The sequence below is a fragment of the Cynoglossus semilaevis genome, chromosome 17, assembly GCF_000523025.1.
Source record: "Cynoglossus semilaevis isolate Cse_v1.0 chromosome 17, Cse_v1.0, whole genome shotgun sequence".
In the NCBI taxonomy this organism is placed as follows: domain Eukaryota; kingdom Metazoa; phylum Chordata; class Actinopteri; order Pleuronectiformes; family Cynoglossidae; genus Cynoglossus; species Cynoglossus semilaevis.
Genome location: NC_024323.1, coordinates 10,603,202 through 10,619,118, shown reverse-complemented (window position 1 = coordinate 10,619,118; position 15,917 = coordinate 10,603,202). Strand labels below are relative to the sequence as shown.

The 15,917-nt window shown below is 42.4% G+C and overlaps 1 protein-coding gene and 1 long non-coding RNA gene across 2 annotated transcripts in view; one reads left to right on the top strand and one right to left on the bottom strand.

The window, feature by feature from the left end:
* nherf1b (NHERF family PDZ scaffold protein 1b) overlaps positions 1–14,281 on the top strand; it is a 22,636-nt gene extending 8,355 nt beyond the window's left edge. Inside the window, exons 2-6 of the mRNA XM_008330090.2 lie at positions 6,608–6,778; positions 9,289–9,442; positions 11,616–11,659; positions 13,061–13,180; positions 13,273–14,281. Coding sequence (XP_008328312.1) covers positions 6,608–6,778; positions 9,289–9,442; positions 11,616–11,659; positions 13,061–13,180; positions 13,273–13,410 — 627 coding nt within the window. The 3' untranslated portion in view covers positions 13,411–14,281. The remainder of the gene's footprint in view (positions 1–6,607; positions 6,779–9,288; positions 9,443–11,615; positions 11,660–13,060; positions 13,181–13,272) is intronic.
* A 370-nt stretch (positions 14,282–14,651) lies between these two features.
* On the bottom strand, positions 14,652–15,883 carry LOC112488368 (uncharacterized). Its single transcript, XR_003052343.1, has 2 exons — positions 15,812–15,883; positions 14,652–15,474 (listed from the first exon to the last, which is right to left on the bottom strand). It is a non-coding gene; the product is annotated as an uncharacterized LOC112488368 (long non-coding RNA).
* Between the last annotated feature and the right edge of the window lie 34 nt (positions 15,884–15,917).

Genomic DNA, 15,917 nt, shown 5'->3' with positions numbered 1-15,917 from the left:
GCGAGGACGTTGTTTTTCCTGAAGGAGCATTCGAAGCATTTATGTCGGAATACAAGAGTGTGAAGTAAACACAGACTGACCTTCACGTGACCTTCACCTGACCTTTGGTATGTTTTTGAACAAATGACTCGTCACATATTAGATATAAATAAATATTCTGTTCATTGACTGCAGACATTTTTTTCCTAAAATGCTGCACTAATCACAACAGAACAATAGTTTAGGTTATTGATTGTGGAAATGAACCATGACTCTCTCTCACCCTCTCTCACCCTCTCTCTCTCTAACCCTCTCGCCCTCTCTGTCGCTCTCTTTCTTTCTCCCTCTCCCACTTCCTCACTTTCTCTCTCTTTCATAAAACGTTTCTGACGTCAGTCCAGACAACAGACCCACTGTCCCCGCCACAAGGCCAAGGCCGCTGTGGCCCAGGTCAGGGGTGGAACCTGAACCTTGTCTGAGTGTGTGTGTGTAAGACATGGGTGGGTGTTCTGGTGATTGGATCTCATGGGATACTGGACGGAGACTCCACAATGCCACAACTGAACTTCCCTCCCTATTTTGCGCTCCAGGTTCACAACCCTGACTGGACAATGAGCCGGAGGGACCGCGCCCAGCTTTGGGGGGGTGGAGTGGGAAGTAAGACGCTGCGTGAACTAAAATAGACTGGACCCCCAGCCGTCTCTGTCCCCCCTCCTCCTCTGTATAAATCAGAGAAGGTGATTGTTGCCCTCGTTGATGTTAGCAGCGTCACAGCCCACAACTGTTGCTAACAGAAGACGGTGCGAGGGCGAGGCACCGCTAGAATTTCAGTTTGCGCAAGAACTTATTGAATGACTTGAGACGACAGCAGGTGGTGGTGCAGGTGGTGCACCTGGCTGAGTCACATGATCGATCCTGCCCCGTGTACGGAGGCTGTTACATTAGCCCCCGAGGCTTTTCTCTGGATCTGTTCATGTGGCTTCACTTCTAGCTGTGAAGTTGATCACTTCACCTCTCGACTTCCTGTGACTTCTGCCTGCTGTACGATTTTGGTTCTGCTTTATGTACTTGTATGGTTCCTGTGTCGTGTTTCCTTCTTCTGTAAGGATGGAGGGTGAGGGGCAGGAAGGGTGGCCGAAGAGAGAGAACCTGTTGACTCCCATCATCAACATTAGTGATCTAACTAAACTACATCTCTCTCACCGTGCAGCACAAAAGCTACATTTCTAAAATCTCTCAGGCCCGTGTGATAATCCAGATTACTCCATCAGCTCCTATCAGTGTTCGACCCCCTGCTGTGATGACTGACATTAGTCCTGCAACAGTCTTTTGTAATGCAAACGCTGACTAACTTTTATTTTGCCGTCTTTTGTGCAGCTAGTTTGTCCTGTCCCTAAATGGCAGGGGTGGAGGACAGAACCGTGCTTTGTTCCCTTCCCTCTCCTGCTTCACAGCTGGTTCACTGGGCCGGCTTGAAACCCAACACCCCTGCCCTGCTTCAGAGAGTGGTGCGCTCCATATATACAACTGGACAAAACTGGTGTTGTCAGTGTAAAAGGCAACCGAGTTAACATCAAACATTCATTAAGTTCTAACTCTCCATCTAAATCTACGCATGACAATCACCAGGACCAGGAGGTCGGCGATGTGTCTGTCACTGAGTAACCGCGGGAGCCCGGCAGTATGTGCGCGTGTCGGTTAATCTTTACATCGATCAAGCGGCTGCTGGGGGGGGGGGGGGGGGGGGGTGCATTAGGAGTGAGGGAGAGATATGGACACATGAAAAAGGAACTGCTTTAAACGGCCCAGGTGGAGCTCATCTGAGTGTGACAGGTTTCCATTCAGATGCCGACAACTTACTGAACGTGATCACCGCTCAGAAGCAGCTGCTTGGATGGATGATACATAATGGATGAATTATTTTCATCGTTGGAATCGCACCACATATTAGCAAAGGTTCTGAGCAAAACACACCTAAAGATCTAATATTTTGGTTTGAAATGTTTGTCATAATTGTCCTTTTTTTTCTAGAGATCAAAAGATACATGTATATAAATATATTTTGGGGATTGGGTTGTGTTTTTCCTCATACTTCTTTAAGTTTAGCCTGTTTAGCTTGCTTGCCTAAAGCACCCTCTGCTGGATCATATAGTAACTACATAACAAGCTGCCTGGAATGGCAATTCTTTCTTAAAATTCTTTGCTTGGAGGGTGTGGTTTTATTTTTATTGCTTACATAGGAGTTAGCTTAAAGGCAGTCTGAATATAATAGGAAAAAGGTTTTAAATGTTTGGCGATTAGATAAAAGATAACCTTACATACAGTACATCAAGTAACAAAAACAACCAAAAATACAACAAAATGACTCCATGTACTTATAGTAAAATGTAGATTAAAAAGTCAACTGAAATAAAACTTGAGAGGATGACTAAAAACGTAGGCAATAGAAATTATTCCAAAAATATTTTGTTAAAAATATTTTTTTAAAAATCCCCAAAACAACCCAGGACTGTTCAGAACAGACACAAGCCTGCAGTTATTCTTGTCCCATATATTTACTTGTTTCAGATGTCTGTACAAGCTTCAGGGTCAAATCTGAAGCGACAGTCCGTCTGAGTGGCAGACCTTCAGCCTCTGGCTTCTCCACAGAAGTCTGTCTTTCCTCTGAGTGGCTCACGGTGACTGTCCTCCTCTCCTCAGCAGGAGAGGCTGGCAGATGCAAACCCCCAGACACTCAGACAGAACCTGATAAACATGATGGCTGATTACCATGGTTGGTAAACAGTAGCGTTCATTTTCCCCGAAGAGCTTTTGAGGAAGCAGAGCTATCAGTCTAGCTTGTCAAACACTCAGTCATCACTCGCTGCGAGGCAGAAACCAAGCGTCTGTGCTCCTCTGCTCTGCTGGAGCCAAGTTCATGTAAATGCTGGTATTTCATAAATTCAAGTCGCTCACAGCAGAGCAAAGGCTGGAAAATGTCAGAGTGACATGCTGCGTCTCAGCGTTTGTTCAGCACAGTGCCAGGAAAGAAAAAAAGTGAAGATACTTGTGAAGATCTAATGACGTTGGCTGTCAATTGCTTAGAAAATGTTTTTCTTACTCAGGGGTGTCAAACTCCTGGCCCAGGGGCCACTTCTGGGCCACGACTACCATACATGTCAATGTTCATTACATTTTGTAATATTTATGTTTTTTTGTTGCCATGTGAACCTCATGGGAATTGAACCTTAGGACATAAATACATGGATAAATAATTCATTGGCCTTCAGTTGAGTTTAGTCCTGGAGTCTTGTCTCCTGGATGTTGACGTTCCATGAGAAAAAGCAAAAACATGAGCAGGTGTTACTTCAGCCTCTGACATCCAGAACCTGTGAATGTTGTGTCTGTTACGAGAGACACACACAGAGACGCAGCAGGTGCAGTAGGGGTTGTTTTTTTTTTGTTAAAAAGATGTGAGACGCGTGTTTGTGGAATATTAAAGCAGCCCCTGCTGTTGTCTCTAATTAATTAGCATTCAGAGCAACCGTGTGAACCTCGTTGCCAAAGTATGTGAAGTGCTGAAAGAAGGCGTGTTTCAGTGGAAGTGAAGCTTTTACTTGGTGTAAAATGGAAACAAGTGTGAGGCAATGTCATCCTGTCCACTGTTGCCTAACCTGGTGCTCGGCCTGTTGACATTGAAGTCTCTCTGTTGTTGCGTGTCATCACACTGTGGGCACTGTCATACCAGGCAAATGCTGGGTTTTACTGGAAACTCTGAACCACAGTTAAACCAGTCGACCAGGAAAAGAAAAAACACAAACAAATCTTCCTTTCCGTCTTTTGTGGTTCGACACTTTAGAACGCTCCAGTTGTGTCTGTCTTATTGAATGATGTGGAGGACATTTTTTTGGATGAATTCTGACAACCCTCAGGCCAGGATGAAGGATTATCGTTGTCCAGGAGTGACTGGAAAATCTGACATAATAAAGGATTCAGCGCTACCGCACAGTGGAAGAGTGGTTAGTGCTCCTGCCTTACAGCAGGAAGTTTTCTGGTTTCGTCTCCGTTCTTGTCGGTTGTTTTTGTTTTTTTTTTCTTGTATGAATTTCATGTTGACTTCGATTGGTTTTCAATGTTTTTCTTCAAATTTGGGCAGAGCTGATTCTGTTTTAACTATTATGTAATAGTTAAAAAACAGACAGTTTTGAATCAAATCAACAGTTTTGATCAGTGTGTTGTGGAGAATGGAGGGATTTACACCTGGAAATCTCTCTGTCTTTCCGTCACATCAGACAGTTTTGAATCAAATCAACGGTTTTGATCAGTGTGTTGTGGAGAAGGGATTTACACGAGGAAATCTCTCTGTCTTTCCGTCTTTCCTCCGTCTTTCCATGTGTTCCCTACATGGAATTTTGGTTTCCTGCTTTCGCCGACATCCAATCTCTTCACTCTCAGCATCCAGGATTTGGGCTCTAGGCCAAGTCTGATGTGTTTTGTCATAGTTTTTGACTCCTAGGAAAATCAACAAGTTTATCGATGACCTTTTAACCTCTCCTGGAGGCAACAAAACATTTCTGAATTCTATTAAATTATGAACTGCCTCTGATTTGAATACTGAGTCTAAATCAGATAAGATTTTACAGACGACAATTTCATGTTTGTGTTTCCGCATGGGGGCTTGTGTTGGAGAAATTTTCATAGTGTGATTTCCCTTTTAAAATCAGGCCGATGTTCCAGTGCGGGGGGGAAACGTGCTAAAGGAAGAAGTGTCAACAGTTCCTGTTCAACACTTCCCTTCTCCAGAGAAAGGTTAATGTCAGCGATAGAGAAGGCGTCCATCTCTTCGTATCTACAGCTCATTCTTAAACCTCTGCTCAGACAGATTACACTGTTGTTGTTAATATAGAAGCTCGAGCGACCCACGGAACAACTGCGTGGACAAACACACGTCCCCACATCCTCCACAGGGCTTGTGTGTGCTCAGCAGATTCCACAGATTTCTGACCCGTGTGGAGATTCTTCTGGAGCCCTCCTCCCTCCTCCTGCCACACGCTCCCTCTACCCGTGACCCTGCACAGGGGCATCTGCTGTAACAACAGCCAGAGCATCTCGATGCTAACGTGATGATTCCAGCAAAAACAAAACACTATTTTTCTCTTTCCTGATGATAATATTCTAGCATCACGGGGCTAAAGTGAAGACGTGAAGCTCAGCTGGTTTGTTCTAGCCTGTAGGAGTAGGAAAAGGTCAGTGGTGCAGATTTACTGCAGCTAAATTAAAGTCTTTGCATGTGACATTACAAGTGTCTTATAGGACCCTGGCTTCAGGCTCTAATGTTGGGGACTGTCCCCTGTGTGTTGTTCCGTCTCTCACTGACGGACAACATTGTCCAATCTGGTTAACAGTGACTTTAAAAATGAGTACTTCCACAAAAGAAGTACCTGAAACTAGTAATCTGATTCTCTTACTTTTAAACCAAGGCAGAAGTAGACGGCCTCGCCCATGAAGCTGAACCAAAATATATTGGATTTCTAAGAAGAAAACATCTATTTATCCATCTATCATTAGCCTGACTTGTACCTAGGACAAGGAAGGCATCACTGGCATCACAGTATTAGTTGGTTAGTTATTGGATAGTGTCGTGGTTATTCTGGTCAGTGGATGAGTGCACATGTTGACCAGACAGGCTGCACACCTCATCTTTATTATTATTATTATGATCATTGTTTCTGGGCTTGTGTAATTCAGTCAAACCATTATCAGTCACTGCTGTCACCAGGGTTTTTTCTTTTGCGTCAAAGGCCTCCGGTAATAAAACGCCCAAAGTTTCTGAATTCCAGCTGATTTGAAGTAGTTTTTATCAGTTCTCCTCATGACAGGCTCCTTCTTTAGAAAGTGACTCATTAGGTGTTGACGTCTTTATAGCCGTGTTTCATTGTCTATGAGACGACAGGAGGCGTGCAGGGGGAGCGTCGGGTCAGATTCAGTCACACTGACCGATCATCCTGACTCCGACTTCTTTGATGACAAAGTCAGGTCAGTTCCCTCTGCTAATTTCAGACTATGCTTCATCCATGCAGCGGAAGGGAGGTTTCTAGATTGAGTTTTTTTTTCCCTGGATTACAATTTAGCTCCAGCTCATCTTGCCATCTCAGAATACGCCAGGACCGGACTGGGTCCACGGGGCTGATTGCAGGCAAACGCCCAGCCTCTATTGTCCTCGTTGGAGTCTGGAGCTAATATGGCTGCAGACTGCACCCAGCCCCTTCCTCTAAAGCCCCCCCGCTCTAACTACATTCTCCACAAACCTTCCCAACAGAACTCCAATCACATGCCTCAAAGGCTCTCTTCCTTCCTGGATAGCGTTAGCGGTCACATTGAGTCGAGCAGCAGCTCCTGTTTTCTCACGACTTTAAAGAACACGCTGCAGGAAACATCAGCATGCAGCAGCCACCTGCATGTTCAACCTGGGCTTCATATTCATGGTTAACGAGTCACAGGAGCTTTCTGTCATTTTTGTGCCACTGGTTCTGCCTGAGCAGACTAACATGGTGGGGGTGTTATTTTAAAGGGCGTGGGTTTTGGTTCAACTGGATATCCACAGTGAACGTCATGTTCTAACAAACAGTTTTTCTTCTTCACTTGTCAGGAGATTTGCACCGAACTGCGGCCACGGTTGTGTGTGATCCAGCGAGGGGCAAATGGATACGGCTTCAATCTGCACAGCGAGCGGGCGAGACCGGGGCAATACATCAGAGCTGTGGACGAAGACTCCCCAGCAGAGAGGGCAGGCCTGCTGGCAAAGGACAAGATAGTACAGGTACTTCAATGAGTACATGACAGAGAACTCTGATACTTCACCGGGCTGAGGTATCAGAGTTCTATTTCCAGATGTGTTAGATTTGATTATGTAACAGTGTCAAGAGCCAACTGTGCATGAAGATGAAGGGAATGCATTGTCTTCATCTTTGGTAATGAAATCACATTAAAATAATGCGTGCATTTAAGGCCAGATAAACACTTTTTTTTATTGTTAATGGTTAAGGTAATTGTTACTAGGCTGTATATGGGTGCTGAGCAGAAAACATGAACAATAATATTTTGCCGTAGGAGAATTTGATGAAAGACAAATAAATATTGACTGGATAAAAAAAGGAAGATTCCAAAGGTTTATTGTCATATAAACAGAAGAGAAACATTTTCTCTGAATAATTCAATTCTTACTTTGTAGCTTGCAAAGAATGTCGAGATGTCAAAGACGTGAACAAGATAAAGAAAACAAACAATGAGGCAATTAGAGCCAGTCTGAGAAAAATACATGAAAATACAAACGGAATATAAACAGAGAAGGAGAAAAAAAAGGACAGAGTCAATAATGACACGACTGTAAAAACTACTGAATAAATATAATTGAAACATAATCAGTGAAGAACTGGAACAGAATGTTCAAGAAGGAAATGTAAAAATAGCAGAGAAAACAGATAGAACTGAGCCAAAGAAAGATATCTGAGAGAAAGACCAGACATCTGGACATCTGGACACACCAGCTGTGTCTTTTCCTTGTTTTAAGTAGGTAAATAATGACTTTTAAAACTTGAAATTATTCAACCATGTACCTGATGATACACAACAATATCTCACATCCTGTTTGGTCGATCTCTCACCATGACTACAGTAATGTGTTTGGTAGAAGAATAGTGTGACCTGTGATCAGACCTCAAGGACATTCTTAGGTAGTTATGTAATGATTAAACCCTGGGAGACAAACATTTCCTGATTTTTTCTTTTTAATAAATCAATCTATCGACACCCAGTATCAGTAAAGGTTCTGAGTGCCCTCTCTGTCTGATGTTTTTGGAAGACCTTCCATGACCTTTTGCCGACATGAACACAAACCTGGGCGTTCTCACGACTCTGCATCGGTTCTGGGACTTTTTCCCTCATAGCCGGGTGTGTGTGTATAAAAGCATGTGATGAGGAATCAGTCGGTGTCCGAGGTCATCAAGGCTTCCAGGGAATTCCGTTGTGACTGTAACCGCTGAGCACACTCACAACGAAACAAATCTGAGCAAAACAGTTAGCTAAAATTCAAAGACTGATGATAAAGTTAGAATTTTTTTAAACAAATTAGCTTTTAAATAATTTCAAATCACTCCAAAATAGGTTTTATTTATCTATGTGAAATGTTTCCTGTGTAGTTTACATCGACAGATTCCATTTAGATTCCCCCATTTGAACATCATGTTGACTTTACCCAGCAGACATTTTGGTCACATGATCAGGCCACAGCAGCACACATTGCTCCCATCAGTCCCTACCTGTCCCCGGCCGCTCTGTCTGACTCTGAGAGTCAGCTGTACAGATTAAAGGATGAAAGGAGACGGGACGAGGCGAAGAGCAGAGTGGGATTAAGACCAAAGGTCCTTAGATCTGTGTTGGTCAGAGTCTTGTGAGGAGTTTCTGCTCCCCCAGTGGGCCTCAGACTGCCACGCCACCCACTGAGAGGCCGGGCTTTGTCTGGAGCGGGCCACCATTGTTACTACTATTACTGGCCAGGATGCTATTGTCCAGCTTCCTCTGCAAGAAGACCGACTATGATGTGGTGGTCCACCCTCTGACAGCCCCTCCAAAACACACACACACTCGCTCAAGGATTTTAGTGACAGTCCCTCCCAAACACACACACACACACACACTCGCTCAAGGATTTTACATTGACTTCCATGAGTTTTAAGAGTCCTTGAATCTAACCCTGGAACAAAGTGAGGCTGAAATGACTGTTGGTCTAATGACGATGTTTTGATTTATCCTCCTAAACTGAGGAGGACCAGTGAGCAGTGAGCAGTGAGCAGTGAGCACCCACATACACAGGGGTTGTTTCTAAGGGAGTGCCAGTGAGCAGTGAGCACCCATATACACAGGGGTTGTTTCTAAGGGAGTGACAACTGCAGACATTTCTGACATGTTTTCCCATGGAGGTTTTATCCAGTCGCGCCCAGCTGCTGTAGAGCATTCTGACATGAGTTCCCGTGGACCAGAAGGACGCTGAAATACCAAGTCATGTGTCAGAGATTTTATTAAAATGTTTGGTTTTTTCTGATGTTAGTTTTACACTGATTAGTTCAGTGTGTTTAAGCGTGTGGGTTTTTGTGTGGACACACAGGATTTCCTGTCCTGGAGCCTCAGGCAGACAAAGAGAAAATAATGAGATGAAGTTCCTGACATTGAGACAATGTTTTTAAATGTCTGTAGGAACAAAACTGAGAATAAAACAAATAATTACCTTTGAAGGATTTTCTCTCACTTCTCTCACTTTCCACAAATCCTCAGGTGAATGGCGTGTCGGTGGAAGGGAAGACACACTCACAAGTGGTGGCTGCCATCAAAGCTGGAGGAAATGAGACCCGTCTGCTGGTGGTCGACCCAGAGACAGACACATTCTTCAAGAAATGCAAAGTGACTCCTACCTTGGACCATCTGACCGGTGAGAGGAAACACACGCCGCATCCTTTTGGCTAAACACTAGAAACACTGCAACGTTCCTTCAAACGACAGCAGTCTGCCAGGAATGTAGTACCGGAGTTAATTCAAAGTCATTTAAACCGCTCCAAATGCAGCTGGATCCTTGTTGATCCTTCTGTTTCCTGCAGATTTATTTCCGTCAGACTCCTTTACTATCTCCTGCTTTATTTCTCTGCCAAGAAACACAGACAGACAGAGGAGACGGAGCCACTTCCTGCCCCCTCCTCATGTTCACGTCCTGTTCAGAAGGTTAATCTTAAAGGCACAAAAAAGAACGCACATGGATCAGGTCAAGATGAGCAAAAGTAGAGTATGTAGGAATTCACTCAAAATAAAATAAATATAAACAATGTTCAAAGTTATTTATAAACCAACACATGAAGTATTTGGTTCCAGTTTTTGGAGGTAAAGGGACGATTGATGCAGCATTCCACACCACGAGAAGACAGCGATAGCTTAGCTGCTAAGGCTCTGTAGGGTAAATGTGCTTAAGAGGATTAAATAGTTATTATATAAGTTACAAATTTAAATTTATTGTGTTCACTGTTTGTTATAAAAATAAGTAACTCAGTTAAACGTATCATTTTCCCATCAAAGAGTGAAAAGTTGAATCATTTTTTTGTCATCCTGTAATGTAGTTGTGTTAACTGGTGTGTCTAACAACCCTACCACTAGGGGGAGTCCTAACACTGTCTGTTCAAGATCAAGTGTGTCAGCACAGGGAGCCACCGTAGTCAGAGTCCTGCCATGTAAAAATAACGCTGTCTGATGTTGGCACGGTAACGGCTGTTGTCGGAGGGAAACCCTGTGTCCAGGAAATACTCAAGTGTCAGTTTAAAGTTCCCACCGTGGACCGTGTTTGAGAAACGCACGGAGACTTAATAAGAACAGGATTCACTGAAATGAGACATTAGTTCTCATATACTCCGTTAGCAGATTCTGTACATCTGTTCATGTCTTCTGTAGTAGAACGTGATCCAAACACAGCGTCCACGTCAACCTGCCACTAAGGCCCCTATTGGTGGGTCGAGCTGTCAGTCAAAAACTTTTCACAGCTTCACCTAAAAGCCTAAACCTTCAAAACTGTCTACGTTTGTAGGCAATTCTGAATCTACAACATAGGAAGAATAATAACAAATAAAAAGTGCTTCCTTCTACATCTTCAGAAAATGTGATAATGAGTTGATGAGGCCTTTTCCTTCCACATCTTCAGAAAATGTGATAATGAGTTAGAAATGGACCGCCTCCTCTGATGACCTGGTCGTCAGTGTCAGTGTTTTTTCAGAAGCGTGAACATTAACCTGTCGTTTCAGTACAGTATCTGAGAGACTTCATGTAATTTCTCCCGATGTGGTTCAATGTGTCCGTAACCAGAGAGATTCCACTGAGGTGTTACCCAGGTAACTGCCTGCACTTCACATGCTGCCCACTCAGCGGGCACCAGCCCACACTGAGTCTGTGACCAACACTTGCAGCACGTTTGTGCTGTTTCCTAGGAGCTCACTCCAAGTGGCCTCTTAGGAAAGAGCTAGAGCCGAGTTTGGACCTGGAGAGGCTCCTCTTAAAGTCAGGAGTGACACACACACACACACACACACACACAGTAGTCCAACACTGTATTAACCAGCAGGACCAGCTGCTTTCTCGTGCTTCAGCTCATTAAAGGCCATAAAGACTTTTCAGCTGAGGATGATAGAGATGGAAGGTAAGAGAGGTGTCACGCCTCCGTGGTGATGTCTGTCTGCAGCCGCCACTGTCCTAAATATGACAACATTAGTGGAGATGTGTGTGGAGAGGCTGCAGATATCTGATAGGCAGAAGGTCTGAGGTTTCAGCTCAGGAAGCGGGACAGGGGAGGTGATGTGCAGAGGTCCACCAGGAGCATCATCTCACAGAAGATGAACCACGTGTGAATAATAGATAAGCTGCTCATACCTGGGCTATGTAACAGAGTAGATGCCGGTTGGAATGAAAGGTGAGCTGCAGAGAGAAAGACTCTTGATCTGACGGAGCGCGGCTCTCTGCTCCGATGGTGCAGGACTGAAGGTCCGGAGGTGTCACTCAGGACACAGCCAGGACGGAGAGAATATCTGTGGACGGTGTTACTGATTCTTGTGTCTCTGTCATTCCTGCAGGTCCACTGCCTGAAGCTGCCATTAATGGAGACATGGAGGAGAAGGTGAGACCAATCACACACACACCAGACACCTACATGTGTCCATAATTTGGTTTTGAAATTAGCCTTCAGAACAAATTCGGTAGTGGGATTTGGTGTTGTGACGTGTGTGAAGAACAGCAGGTCTCCCACAGAGACCACTTCCCTCTTCGGTGAAGGAGCCTCTCCTTCCTGTCAGAGCGGAGGACCATAATAGTTCAGGCTCCTGCTTTCTTTGAACATTCTGCTGCTCCTAGTGTGACAAATAAAAAAAACTGCAGTACAAGAGCAGGGTGAAGGTCGAGGCAGGAACAGGACGATTTTTTTTGTTTTCTTTTTACGTGCAGTTAGCCTCATAGTCAGAGAGAGAGAGAGAGAGAGAGAGAGTGCTGGACTGAGGTATTAATCACAGAGAGTGGACTTGCACACTTTCCTGCGATTGTCTGAATGTTCTGCTTTTCTTTATGCTCTGCTGTGCCGTACAGCGAACCACACCCAGCGAGGTTTACATTTACACAGGGTTTGAACCAAGGACGGAAACGTTACATCTATTTACAACAATAAAGATTTCTAACAGTCTAGACTGTAATGGGTCATTATTAGGTGTATTTGGTGCTATGTGGTGGCCACATTAGGGATATTAGACCTAAGGTATGAATACAGGAATAATAATAACGTATATATATATATATATATATACATATATATATGCTGCTGTGCTGATGTGCTTGTTGGTCAGTGAGGTGTGGTCTGTGGGCCTCATCCTGTGGCAGCAGTTATTGTAACAGTAACAAAAGCAGGAAGAGTACTTTCTAAACATTACTATTATTATTTTTTCCTAAAAGAAAGAAAAAATGTAGACATAACAATATGGTGTGATTTTTTTCAATATTTTCTTTAGAAAATGTATATTTTTAAAGAATATATATATATATAACATATATTAAAAATTATAATAAAACGTCACACAAATACTTATACAGGGCCCTCATTTTATAGCTTCACAAGTCAATATATAGATGAAGCATTTAACTGACTGTGGATGTAAACATTTAATTGACAACGTATACGTATGTGATAGTCTTAAGTCTTATTCTTAAGACCAACAGTGCCCCCTTGTGGAGAAATATGTTCCTTCAAAAAGTCAAATGTTTCAGTACAGGTGCAGGAAATATCCAGGTCGATTGATGTTATCTAATGTAGTTTTACTGTACGTGGGCCGTTACTACAGCACTTACTTAAAATGTCTAATATTACTCCAGAAAAAATATATATCGAGAGAAAAATTTGTGTAGTAAGTTTTGAGAAAAAAAAAATTCAAATCAAAAATTCTTTATGAATACAACGTTAAATTTTAAATTAGAATTTACAGTGAATTGTAGAAAAAAAATGTTTGTGGTCAAACAACAACTTTGTTCCCGGCAGGTGAATGGTAGACAGGCCAAAGAGGCAGAGAGAGACTCCAAACTGTCTGTCAGTCCTTCTCCATCCAACGCTTCCTCCAACACCTCCCTCACAACCCCAACCACAAACACCCCACCTGAGGTACAGTACATCACAGTAGCTGTATCTGCTGGGAGAAATATGACTTTTAAAAAGTTTTTTTTACTGTTTTTTTTTCCCATCTTGTTCTCCAGGGTGTGATCCCGGACGCCATCCCAGCGTTGAACCTGACCCTGCAGCAGGTCAAAGAGCTTGCCCACCAGAAACGATCCAACAAACGAGCCCCGCCAATGGACTGGACCAAGAAAAATGAACTCTTTAGCAACCTATAAAACACACACACACACACATATATATACAGACACCTTTTTTATAATCATAGTGATAATAAAAAAAAGAGATATTTTTATTATGATCAGTTTAACGGCCGACAGATGAAGGAAGTTGTGTTGTTTTGTAAAATTCAGTATTCTTCTAATTATAACCACAATATAATTACATTAACAGTAATGTGCTACTAACAATGATGAACGTTGTTTATGCCAATGACAGAAAACTGGACCATGGAGAGACTGAATGTTTGCTATTTATGTCCTGGGAGAGTCAAGCTGTGGTCCCAACAATCACCCCCAGTGTGTGTGTGTGTGTCTGTGTGTTTGTGTGTGTTTGTGTGTTAAGGCCCCGACATTTGACCCGTGGTCTAATACCTGTGGAAATAATGAGTATTTAATCCCTTTGCTCTGTTTATTCATTTTTTTATCAACGTTTAAAACATAGAAGAGTTCTAATAACAGCGGTTAACAATGTTGCCTCACAGCCAAAAGGTCGCAGGTTAACGTCCCAGGCTTGACAAGCTAGTCCAGCTGTTTGCAAGTAGCATGCTATTGGCTGGGGTCCAGTCTGCATTTAGTTAATGCCGTAAAAGCTCAAATTAATAAACTAAAAGTATCTGAAATAAGAAGACGCAGGAAAAACAGTGATCAGAGAAACAGGGAGACTGAACACGAGCAGCCTGACTTAAACATATAGAGCTGAAGCTTCAGGCACAGAGCTGAGATGCTCAAACTCGTTGCTTTAATTTAGAATGTTGTAAAAACTGTTTGTCAAGGTTATTTATACATTGTCCAAAGGGCTTCAAAAAGTTAGAGGAATGGGTTTCAGAAAAAACAAACAAAAAAAAAACACCATGACAATTGTTTTTAATGTTAAAATCTGTTTCAATAACCAAACGTGTTTCACTATGAAATCTTTGAACTGGAAAGAACTGTATATTATAATAGGTGATCAGACACTGCATGTACATAAATATCATATATTGTGTATTTTTTCAGCTCAGATCACCCCCCTCCCCCCGTCCACACACCCTTCGTACAGATCACTGTCTGATGTGTTTAATACTCCTTTATGAATAAATGTGAACCACAGTTTGTTATGAATAACTTATAACTTCTTTTCTTTACCCTCCTGTCTGCTGTGAACCACTTTACGACTTTTCATACTCATAGCACATGATGTTTTTTCGATTTTTGCTGCTGTGAGATATTTTACATTTTCTTATGTCTTAAAATATCTAATGATGTTTTTTTTGGGGGGGGGGATTTTAAAAAATAATTTCTGTGTCTTAGCTTCCCTGGATTTCCTGCATTTGCCCTGTTTTGTGAGGACTTTCACTTCAGCTCATGTAAGTGATTTCTATGTGGAAATAAATCAATTGTCACAACAACAGTATTCTGGAATTTTTTGTGTGACTTGTCAAGTCCTAGTGTGTTTCTTTTTTATTATTATTTAATTTGTTAAAGACATAAATACAAAGAAGAGAGTCAGTTCTGTCAATAGGAGACATGGAACTTACAATAGTAGTTTTAATATATCGTTATGAAGTGTGTTTTATATTCTTCAAAAAATAACGATTTCAATATCAAAAAAATTTGAATGGAAACTGCAATTAAATCATCTTTTTTCTTTTCCCAAAACAGAAAACAAAAACAGTATTTTAATTTCATCAATTAAATTGTAAAAAATAGTCCTCATGTAAAGTGAAGGGCCTTCTAACAAAGCAACAGTAATTGCTACCTACATATTAACAGTGTTTTACACACAACGATCGTTTCCAGTGGTTAATTCTGCTGCTGCCTCACAGCATCACTGATGAAACAGTAACATCTGTCAGCTCATCATTTTGTTCTGCTCTCACAGGAAGACAGGGGTGTGTCATCCTCACCCGTCCCCCGATGTGTCACTCCGTCTCCGGCAGCTGTCTCTTACTAATGACCTCGACCTTTCTGCTCCTCCGCTCTCCTTCCAGCACAACCTTCATTACCGCGGCTCACTGTCAGCCTCCGTACTGTTCCCCCTCCGTCTCTGTAGGATAATTAACCTCCTCTGACTCCATGACACTGATGACATTCATCAGAACACAATTAGGTCCGGGGTGTCCAAAGTGGCCCTGTGATACTTAAGACTATAATTGAGTAATGAAGTAATGTCAAATAATACGAAGAAAACCCCTCAGGTTTTACAACATTGGGCCATGAGTCAACTTTTCTGGATCAGTCAGTAGAACAAAATGTCTTTTTTTTTTTAAGTAAACAGAGTTCCTACAGTTGCGCTGACGTTACATTAAAAGATCATTGTTGCACACTCCACACCAACAGATTTAATTTATGTTTTATTAATTGAACTAGATAAAAGAACAGTTTCAATACTAATAAAGATTTATACGTTCGAGCTTACGTTCGACTAATTGCTTTTTTGATCAGATCTTTCCTAAAAAAACTAACACAAAATAAAAAAAACCGATGCTGAGTTAGTCTCGCCCCACGGGAGTTGGGCTAATCAC